The following is an 11,534-nucleotide window of genomic DNA, read 5'->3' on the forward strand; positions in this document are numbered from 1 at the left end:
TAACTGGTGAAATCAGTGGTCATAGGCAGGCGCGCCCGGCACAGGTAATAACGGTGGAGCGGTGGGCAGGTGCATGGCGGTGGGGCAGGGGCGTGGCGGGTGGGGGCGAAATGGGCAGACGACGGGATAGGGAAAGTAAAATTAAAATAATAATAAATGCACTTGACTTGATGATGAGGCGAGCGCAAGGTAAATGGTTTTATTTCTTTTTTTATTTTACTTTCCCTATCCTGTCGTCTGTCTACTTCCCCCCAGCACCCCACCGCTGTTACCAGTGCTGGCCGCGCCTGGTTTTAGGGTTTCATTTTGTAACAATAACTGCATTTTAACTGTGTTTTTTGTGTGAGTTTTTTTTTGTTTTTTTACGTATGTTAAGTTCTTATTACCAAACTTAACTATAACATCACTTTAATCTTCATTTTTTTGCTGATTCTCTCGCTGTCACTCTCTATGGACATATATATATATATATATGTATTGTAAGGAAACAGGCATTTGTGCAGGTTCCCCCCTAACATTTTGCCCCATTTGGACTATTAGCTGCTGGGGGTTTTTTTACTTTGGGAGTGCACTGAGGCCTGCAGACCAAGCCCTAGGTGCCAGTGTTTTGACCCATTGCAAAAGGTATTTTTAATTGGAAAACACCCATTTGGCAAATACTTAGTTACTTATACGTCCCTAGTATACGGTACCCAGGGTACCAAGGGTATGTACGGCAAAGTGTTCACCCACGGCTGCAGCACTGTTTGTGCCACCCTGCTAGAGACAAAATTTCCCCAACCTGCCACTGCAGTCTGACAGGGCAGTGTGTGGCAATGCTAGTTCGACTTTACACCTAATGGCAAAGCTATCCCTTCCCTTAGTGATATATGTAAGTCTCCACTAAGGAAGGCCTATGGATCCCTATGGCAGGGAACTATATATAATATTAAGTAGGACATGCAGGCCGTGCAGCCAGCCCCAACCATGCACGGCAAAAGGCTGTGCTTTGTGAAAGGTTGTATTTCCGCATGTTAATTAAGTATTACTTTACGTTTAAAAAAACTAGAAATTTAATGAAAAAAACAAAGGGTAAAGTAACGTTAGAGTTAGGTGTGATAAAAAGATCTGTGGGGTTTTTTTTTAATTTAAATTTCACTGAAAAAGATCAAAGGTTAAGAAATGTTATAGTTAGGTGAATATGTCATTAATAACCTTAACATTTTGCACTAAAAAAACTGACAGAAATTCACCAGTTATAATCAGCAGTGCTAACTATCACGCACCCCAACCATGCACTGCTTATGACCTCGCATATGACATCACTCATGACATTTTCTATGACATCAGTTATGATATCACTGATGACATCTCAAATGACATCATTGATAACCTCACTGATGACATCAGTCTAGCTTCGTTTTCCCACAGGTTGGCTACCATAGGTGGACAGATCCACCTTTAAAAGTTGTGGATCAAGGGTTAGGAAGCCACTTTACAGCTGACCTACAGTCGCTCCACCTAGTCAGCTTCTGCCAGCTGTTGTGTTACCTTGGTCTGCAGGCAGTAGCTCTGTCAGTTCTCCTCAGGGTATCTAAACTCATCAGCAACAGCTGGAATACTAAGTTGGCCCCACACAAAAGTTGGCAGCCACACAGTTATCAGCTCTGGCATCATTAAAGCGCCTCCTTCTTCTCTGGTGTCAGAACTCACTGGTGTCTGACATCCGAGCTTCTTGGACCCTTCAAGAGATGTCAGATCGCCCAGGGGATGCCTTGGGGTAGTGCGTGTGTGTTGGTGTGTGTTTGTGTGTTTTGTGGAGGTGGAGGGACACACTCTCACCCCCTTACATTTGAGATCAGTAGGTGCACTTCTAACGTGTGTCCTGCACTGTAAGCAAACTCTTTCACATATGACTGGATCTCCAAGTCTGTTGTATTGTATTGCAACGATTATATAGCGCTTACTACCCTCAGCCGGGGTGCTGAAAATGCTTGCATACAAGGCAACTTTGTAAGGCGTGTGGTGAGAAGAGTGCTATCTTTGTTTTTATCTTAGAAGCCAATGCAGCACAAATTAAACCAGAGTTGGACTTGTAGAGAGGAGTCAGACCTTGCCCCGCCCTGTTAGCTCTTAACAGCAGTCCTGTTAGAATAATAAGAGAGTGAATGGGTGAAAGTCCATGGAAATGAAAAAAGTGCTGCATGCAGCCCCTCGAACACCAAGGGCCCGATTCACAGAACTAACTTAAGACAAAATCCTAAACTTACTACCATTTTGGTATTCACAGAAGGCACTTACTCATTTTGGTATTCACAGAAGGCACTTACTCATTTTGGTATTCACAGAAGGCACTTACTCATTTCGGTATTCACAGAAGTTAGGAGTCCTAACTTTAGGACTCCTAAATGCCTTCTGTGAATACCGAAAGTCTTAAAATTAGAATTGTTCTCAGTTTAGTAGTAGTATAGTTAGGACTCCTAACTTTAGGACTCCTAAATGCTTTCTGTGGATACCGAAAGTCTTAAAATTAGGATTTTTCTCAATTTAGTAGTAGTAAAGTTAGGACTCCTAACTTTAGGACTCCTAAACTGAGAAAAATCCTAACTTTAAGACTTTCGGTATTCACAGAAGGCATTTAGGAGTCCTAAAGTTAGGACTCCTAACTTCTGTGAATACCGAAATGAGTAAGTGCCTTCTGTGAATACTAAAATGGTAGTAAGTTTAGGATTTTGTCTTAAGTTAGTTCTGTGAATCGGGCCCCAAGAATGCCCATGCACATTGTGCCACCCACATTTCTTTCAACCCTCAGCTTGATCAGTGCCCCGCAGTGCTTAATTTGAGCCTGTGGTTTCCGGTGCTTAGAAAACCGGCACATAATCTTCAACACCGGCGTTTTTCTTGAGCACCACTTAAGGATACATTCATTTATGATAGGCACAGGGATATTAAGTGATTTGCCCGAGACTCGAACCTGGTCTCGAGCTCCAATGTCTGCAGTTCAGGCTCTTACGGCACATCCTCTCCTCACTTTCATGGTTAGCACTTGATTCTCGCACTAACAGGAGAAATGGGCATGTGCAAGCTGCCTCCTGACGAGTGCGCCAGCACTTATGTATTTTACAAATGAACCGCAGGTGCCCCGCCCTCCTCTCTGTGGTGTCAGAATTCCCTCGTGTATGAGAGTATCCTGCAGGAGTGTCAGACCTCCCAGCTGTGTGTGGCGCACCCTCACACTCTTACACGAGACCACAATTAGTTTAACTCCGACATCTGGTCCCCTAGGGTTGAAGCAAACTCTCACACATTGTGCGCAAAGATCTCTCCGCACATCAGAATAATAACTTGTTTTGTACAGTGCTTCGCACCGCACTTCTTTAGTTTCTATGTGCTTTAAATAACAGAAATTAATATTACCAATTTATGGTACTCAGTGGGTCAATAGAGCATAAAACTCAGCCATCGAAATCAAAACATTGACAAAGATGTTACTATTAAAAGTCTCTTTATTGAGCTCTGTCATTGAGCAGGTCACATTTCCACAGCTTGCAACAAGTCCCTTCATAAAGCAGGAACAGTGAAGAATCACATGACAGATACACAATGTCACAGACATGTCACAGTTGAGACAAGAGGAATCATCACATGACTAAGTATTGAGTTTCATCCTGTAAACGAATGCATTTCCACTGATAATCGAAGCCCTACAAATATTGTAGAAGACCCGGAAGAAGTACATACTCAGTCACTGAGTTACAAATCCATGGCAGGGAGTTCACTACACTGAACATCTTTATAAAAGAGAACACAGCTTTGTGTAACTTACACGTATAGTGCCAAGACTTCCAAAATGAAGACTCAGCACTAGTGATAATCGCTCCTCATGTTCATTCATTAACAATAAATGCTGTACTGAGGAGAATACACAATACATGTGCACATTGTCACATACACTATTCAGAGAGTGGTCGCACATCTCCAAAAGTACAGAACTACACTTTGCCTTCATAGAAGGCAGAGATTTTACTCATACATTTTCAATCGAAAATACAGATATATCAGCATTGATATTTAAAATACACATAGTGTTACATTTTTATAATACTTATTAAATAAACACACTGTCATACATTTTTCAGGTGCAATGCATGTTTCTAAAAGTACAGAAACTGACTCGGCCTTCATAGAAGGGAAGCTATTCTCTCGATACATTTTCAATTGACAATACATGTATATCAAAATTGATATTATAAGCCCAACACCAATCAGTGGACTCGGTAATTAATAATCATGAATTCTGTAAATGTTAACAAAGTGTATGTTAAACACATACTGAAGGCGCACCAGGACTCTGAGCCCAGCCGTGTATGTGCATGTTGAAGATTTATAGATTCACTCTGCAGGCAGCGTCTATGCTACAGAGGTACAATATTCACACTCTGTTCGGCCAATCATGATATAATAATCATACACGGCTGGCTGTGCGGGGATATAATTTTCTCACACTGTTCATCGCGTGTGTATAATATGACACACTGACCATCCTACAAGGATATAAGATTTGCACACAGTCCCTATGCCCACACTGTGCATGATATGAGGATATGATAGTCATACACTGTCCATCATATATACATATCAGAGTACAATAATCTAACGCTGCCGATGGTTCTGAGATATAATATCCGCACAAAGGCCGTGCTACATGGTTATAACATTCACACTCCCCTTCTTATGTAGCTATAATATTCACACACTGCCCATCCTATGAGGATATACACTGCCCATCACACGAGGATGTAATATTCATACACTGTGGAGATACAACATCCACACTGTCCATCCAAAGGGGATATAATATTCGTAGACTGTCCATCCTGTATGAAATAATATCACGCACTGTCCATCCTATAATAATGTAATATAAACACTATCCATCCTATGAGGATATACACTGCCCATCACAGGAGGGTGTAATATGGTATACACTGTGGAGATACAACATCCACACGGTCCATCACATGAGGATGATTCGCAGACTGCCCCCTCTCAGTAATCTAATATTCTCGTGCTGTCCATCCTATAATGATGTAATGTTAAAACTGTCCATCCTATGAGGATATACACTCGCTCGTCACTCCGCTCCTTGAAGTGCAGTAAACCCCCCTGCACAGCAGGGCGCGCTCCAGGCACGAGAATGAATATTCTCCCTCAGAGGGGACCGAGGCCTCGAAAGAAGTCCGAAGAAAAGTCAGGCCGCGGCCCCCGCATTACCAGGGTCTCCACGGGGCTCTGGGGCTGTCCTGGGCGGGCTCTTTAGTGCTGCTGGGACAGGACGGAGGCCGAGAAGGACACACCGCCTCTGCTGCAGCCGCAGGTCTATGGAGGGCCCGCAGCAGCTTCATTCGGGTCTCTGTGGGGGCTCCGTGGAGGGAGAGGAATTGCAGAGAGTCCTGGAGGCACCTGGAGTAACCTTCACTGGAGGCCGCGGCTGCAGGGAGAGACGAGGGGTTAATGCTTGTACAGTCTCACACCAGGAAGTGACAACACAGAACAATCAAAGCACTGAGCATTGCGTGACTTGAAGATAAAAGTCCTAAAATATATCCGAAATACGGCGCTCCGTGTATGAAAAAAAGAGTTTACACCACATAACGTTTTTTTACTATGCCCCACAAAACCATCTAACAGACCAGTAGGCGCAAACATGAATTCCTAGTTTGCATTTTTTGCTAGTTTAGTAACTAGAAGAAACATCTCCCACTCTTGCTCCCCATCCCCCTCACCACCTGCGCCTGCCCTTATCCAAAGATCAGACTTCACCACATTAAAAAGCCAAACTCGTGTCACGAGCTCTCACCTGGTGCCGGTGTCTGCACGCGCCGGGCCAGGTACGTCACGGCCATTTCCAGGATATCCGCTTTCTCTGCTTTGGGCGGAAGTTCACGTTCCTCAAACTCTCTCTGCAGTAACATCCTCAGCTGCTCGATGCTGCTGTTGATGCGATCTCTCCTCAGCTTCTCCACCGCTGGCTTCCTCAGCTGCAGAAACAAAATGCGAGATTGTTAGTTATTCCCAGACATCCTTCAAAGGCAGCAACAACAACAGTCTTTAGTTCTTACATTATGATATAACAGTTTAACTGAGATATAAGTATAATATTAAAGATGAGTTAACATTAACTGTTGATTTAATATAGGACGCTCATTTTAAAACTCGCTCTATTTTGTATACGAAACACATAAATATGTTTTTTAAATATTAATGTCCAGACCCTTACCTTTCTAATGTCTCTCTCCTCGCGCTCCTCCTCATATTTCCTCTCGGTGCTGAAAGGCGCCATCTTGCCCGGTGTGGGGTGAAGAGCGGGGTCTCTGCAGTGAACCCACAGTGATCGGTATCTGAAGAGCTCGCTCCCTCCTGCCCTATTTATCCCCCTCCGCCTGCAGGGTAATGTGTGGGTCTGGGGCTGGAGAGAGGTTCCCACACTCATCAGCCAATCAGAGAGCAGCAGGGACAATGGAAGTGTGGCGCATTACAGGGCGGGAGGGGTGGGGGACATCTGGGGCCGGACACAAAAGATCAGAGTGTAGGAAGGAGCTGCCCCTTCATATAATCTTTGGTCCATTGAATGCACAGCTCCGCCCCTGGCGTCTGTCAGCGCCGTCTTCTAAGAACATTATTATATATACTGTAATTATCAGTAAACGGGGCAGATGAATACGTGAAATAAAGACACAATGGTAATGTTTACACCTTCAAGTGTCTAAAACATGCTGTTTTCCCTGTAATCCACTTTGTTGTCGACCACTGTTCATATTTATTGTATGTTATGCTAAATTCTTTTGAGCATTTAAAACATAAATACGTAAACACGTGTTGTCATCTGTGATGAACTGTACGCCATTAACAGATAAAATAGAGCAGGGGGTGTCCAGAGCAGGATGGGTTTCCGTGACCCTACCGTACCTGTGGGGCTCCACTGTAGTCGAGTCACCCTGCAGCTTGGGAGTAGAGTGCACGGGTTTGACAAGGCTGGTTTTGGTTTCTAGTCCGGTCGTGCCATCCCCCCCCCCCCCCCCCCCCGCAGCAGTTTGGGCCTAATCAGCAGGTAATTGTAGGCTCTCAGTCCTGGCACTTTCTGTGACTAAGCTGTAGGGCACTAGCATGCTTTGCATGAGACAGTAAAGGCCCTTTACTTTCAACTGTAGCATTGGTGATTCCCAACAGGATTGGGTTTGTTGTATGGCGGAGGTGGCAGAGTGCCGACTCTTGGCAGCAGGATTGACACATTGAGTGGGACAGAACCAGCACTTCGCCAGGGCAACTTAAAATAAAATACAGAACCAGCCCTTCACCAGGGCAGCTTAAAGTAAAATAGAATAGAGCCAGCACTTCTCAAGTGAGCTGCTACGGTTTATTGAGACAGTACCTGCACTTCTCAGGTGAGCTGCCAGGGTTTATTGAGACAGTACCTGCACTTCTGAGGTGAGCTGCCAGGGTTTATTGGGACAGCACCTGCACTTCTCAGGTGAGCTGCCAGGGTTTATTGGGGCAGTACCTGCACTTCTCAGGTGAGCTGCTGTGGGTTATTGGGACAGTACTAGCACTTCTCAGGTTAGCTGCCAGGGTTTATTGGGACAGCACCTGCACTTCTCAGGTGAGCTGCCAGGGTTTATTGGGGCAGTACCTGCACTTCTCAGGTGAGCTGCTGTGGGTTATTGGGACAGTACTAGCACTTCTCAGGTTAGCTGCCAGGGTTTATTGGGACAGCACCTGCACTTCTCAGGTGAGCTGCCAGGGTTTATTGGGACAGTACCTGAACTTCTCAGGTGAGCTGCTGTGGGTTATTGGGACAGTACCAGCACTTCTCAGGCGAGCTGCTGTGGGTTATTGGGACAGTACCAGCACTTCTCAGGTGAGCTGCCAGGGTTTATTGGGACAGCACCTGCACTTCTCAGGTGAGCTGCCAGGGTTTATTGGGACAGTACCTGAACCTCTCAGGTGAGCTGCTGTGGGTTATTGGGACAGTACCTGCACTTCCCAGGTGAGCTGCTATGGTTTATTGGAACAGGACCACCACTTCTCAGCAGAGCTCCTCTACGTTTAAGGGGACAGAACTGGCACTTCTCGGCAGGCGGTATCTACAAAGACACAGATCCGGCCCTTCTTTACAGGCCTATATCATTTATAATCGGACAGTACCGCACTAAATGTTGGGCCTGTAATATGAGAGGAGATAAAAACACTTCTCAGCCGAGATTCTCTGAATTTAGATGGACAATTCCATTACTTATTGTGACGTCTGCCATACTTTATTTAGACATTAAAGCTGAAGGGCAGCTGCACTATATATGGAGCAGTAACTGGGATTCTCTGCCCTGCACATCAATTTGGTACATTCCTAAAATACCACATCAGCATGTGTAGGTGTCAGCGCCCAACGGACAGGGCGTTACCCGGAGTGCTGGCAGCCCCCATCATCAAAGCACCGCCCAGTGCCAGATCTCCCGGATGTGTAAACTCCGAGCTTCCGAGGGCCCTGCAGGGGGCGCCAGACTTCACAGCTGCTTGTGAAACACGTGCTCGCACTCTTACACCAGAGAACGATCTGTCTTCGTCAGGACCCCCCTTTCCCCTGAAGGAGCGCTCACTCTGAGCTCGGAGACCCCCAGTGGATCATGTTCCCTCCGCACGTGCACGTGAAGGCAGTCAGTCACGCGTGCCACTGAACACGCGTCAGGGTGACGTAATAGGGGCACTGGGCCTCTACTCCTTTACCCCTCACCCTGTAATTTCAGGTGTAATTGGAGAATGGATGAGGAGGTATCATCTGAATGAAATTATACATGGTGACGCATTTCAGTTACTGTTAATTGCGGCTTGTATAGCGCGCAATATGACATAAATACTGCATCGCAGCGCCTTTCAATAGCTTGAGGTTCACATTAGGTTTCCATCGCAGACACCGAGACGTGGTGACACGCTCCATGTGCTTTGAACTTATTAAAACCAGGCGCTCATTTACATTTCAAAAATATCGATTTCTGGGCCTACACTCTTTATATGTGCGTGGTCGTCAAACTAACCCTAACTTCTCATGTAATGCTTTGACGTGCAGTTCTCTGAGCTGGCCCGCCACGCGCTGCCTTCAGCCTTGTTCTGCAGGCGGTTTGCACGAGGGGCCAGGACACGCCGCACATCAAACGAGCCGGTCCTGGGGCAGGCCGGACTCTTTCAAAGTTGTGACAAGAGAAGAGAGATAGGTACTGGAGCCCTATAGCACTTGCGCAAGCAACATACAATATCGCCAACCTTCTACACACACAGACACCGACTGTTGTGACAAGACGACCCGGAAGTGGAAACATTGATTTTCGAAAGAACAGGTAACGAACACCTCTTCCTTGTACATACTGGCGCTGCTAAGCGTGACGTGGTGTCCCGGTATAAGATATATGAGCTGGGACGAAATGACAGCCCCTCCTAAAACGGCTGCAACTAACATATGTACAGCTGGCATAAGGTGTCTGCAGCTCTTACCTTTCATATGACGTTACTTTAACATACATTACTTCCCTTGTTACTGCCACGTACACTTTACGCACGTGTATACACCCCCAAGAAGTGTGTGCACAAGCGCAGCTTCTTGGTCAACACACTGGAAAATGTACACTGCGGTAAAGCTAGACCCGACGGCTGTAAAAGTGATTCTATATATTATTCTTGTGCCACATTCGTGGTACTTGGTGGGCCCGTAAATAACAAGGATTTGTTCTGTTTGCCCCCAAGGGATTAAAGCGGCCAGAAGCAGAGTCCGCGGGGCGCTCTTTGATGACTCCGGCAGACGCGTTAGCCCTCGCTTTTTTTCGCTGCCTCTCTTCACGTCTCGTTAGCCCCCTCCTCACATTCTGCCCATAACCCCCTTCTAGCCCCCTCTTCACATTCCGTCCATTGCCCGCTCCTCACATTCTGTCCATTGCTTCCCCAGCCCCCTGATCACATTCCGTCCATTGCTTCCCCAGCCCCCTCCTCACATTCCGTCCATTGCTTCCCCAGCCCCTCCTCACAATCGTCCATTGCCTCTCTCTAGCCCCCTCCTCGCATTCCGTCCATTGCCCCCTCCTCACAATCGTCCATTGCCTCTCTCTAGCCCCCTCCTCACATTCCGTCTTTTGTTCCCCTCTATCTGCAGCTGTTCCTCGGCCGGACTCCGCCTCACATTGTCTCTTCAGTCTGTGACTGGGCTTCAGCGTGGGAAACCCTTAGAGGCTTCAGACCCGTCCATTCACGTGCAGACTGAGGGGGGTCCGAGGTATGCGGGAATGCGTACAGGGGCGGAGGCCGAGCGCGTGGTTTAATGTGTGACCACATGATAAATGGACACGTCTTGATAAATGGACACGTCTTGTCAGTGAAAATGATGTATGTGTGCGAACTTGAGTGACGTGTTGTGTGTGCACATTTCACTAGTGATGTGCCCCACTGTGTGCATGAACAGGGCTCTGAATATTGTTCATTCAGCTTCACGCGGGGTGGAAAGAAGCCCGCGTTACGGTAAAGTTAAAGAGTACATAGTAATCATACTGTTAAATACGACCGAATCATAATAGGAGATGTGAGAGGGTGTGGCCTAGCGGGCAGAGCTGCCAATTTTGGAGCTGGGAATAACCAGCTTCGAGTCTGGACGTGGAACAGCATCTTGTGATTCTGGGCAATTCACTTATTCTCCCCAGTGCCTACAAAAAATGACTGTGTCCCAGTGTAATGTAACTGGTGCTCATGTAAAGCCACCAAGACCTTCGGGGCGAGTTCGATCTATGTAAAACAGTGAAAAAAACAGCTACACGGCTGCAGCTGTGAGCATCACCCAGGCACCCACTCCCTCTCTGAAATCAGAATTCAATTGTGTGTGAAATCCGCGCTTCAGAGAACCTTCGAGAGGTGTCAGCTGTGTGGAGGGGTCACGGAGGGAGGGGCGTAGAGGAGTCAATGCAGCACCAGTTACACCTGCGCTTAACTTGTAAGGGAGAGGCAGACCTGTGTCCCACCCCTGTTTACTAACACGTCGAATACCATGTTATACAATATCTATGCGTGTAAATATAAAAAGCACTGCATGCAGCACCTCGTGACCGAAGCGTGCCCATGCACACTGTGCCACCCTCACTTCTGCCAGCCCTCAGCGTGATCAGTGCCCCGCCCTCCTCTCTGTGGTGTCAGACCTCTCGTGTATGAGAGTGTCCTGCAGGAGTGTCAGACCTCCCAGCTGTGTGTGGGGCACACTCGCGCTCTCACACGAGACCACAATCAGTTTAACTCGGACACCAGGTCCCCGAGGGGTGAAGCACACTCTCACGCATTGTGCGTGGAGCCCTCTCAGCACATATTAAGAATATCAGCAACGTGCTTCCTTATACGCTTCATGCCACGTTTCTGCAGATTCTAGGTGCTGTAACTAACAGGCGGTTGTACTGTTATTCCCTCACGGTACCCCCCTCGGTGAATTGTGCAAAAGTCTCAGCCAAACAAATAAAAACATTTAGAAAAGCTGC

The 11,534-nt window shown here is 46.8% G+C and overlaps 1 protein-coding gene across 1 annotated transcript; it reads right to left on the bottom strand.

Moving 5' to 3' along the window:
• Positions 1-3,487: 3,487 nt before the first annotated feature.
• LOC146867343 (transcription factor HES-5-like) lies at positions 3,488-6,908 on the bottom strand. Its single transcript, XM_085604310.1, has 3 exons — positions 6,260-6,908; positions 5,840-6,020; positions 3,488-5,470 (listed from the first exon to the last, which is right to left on the bottom strand). The coding sequence occupies exons 1-3, from the start codon at positions 6,470-6,472 to the stop codon at positions 5,250-5,252; spliced, it is 615 nt and encodes a 204-aa protein (XP_085460436.1). The 5' UTR covers positions 6,473-6,908; the 3' UTR covers positions 3,488-5,249.
• Between the last annotated feature and the right edge of the window lie 4,626 nt (positions 6,909-11,534).

The sequence above is a fragment of the Triturus cristatus genome, chromosome 1_2, assembly GCF_964204655.1.
Source record: "Triturus cristatus chromosome 1_2, aTriCri1.1, whole genome shotgun sequence".
Classification (NCBI taxonomy): Eukaryota; Metazoa; Chordata; class Amphibia; order Caudata; family Salamandridae; genus Triturus; species Triturus cristatus.

Excerpts from the sequence above, each read along its gene's own strand:
- LOC146867343 (XM_085604310.1), bottom strand. The coding sequence starts at position 6,472 with ATGAGTGTGGGAACCTCTCTCCAGCCCCAGACCCACACATTACCCTGC. Across the intron at positions 6,021-6,259 it reads AGGAGAGAGACATTAGAAAG|CTGAGGAAGCCAGCGGTGGA; the intron begins GTAAGGGTCTGG and ends TTGTTTCTGCAG. Across the intron at positions 5,471-5,839 it reads CGTGCAGACACCGGCACCAG|CCGCGGCCTCCAGTGAAGGT; the intron begins GTGAGAGCTCGT and ends CTCTCCCTGCAG.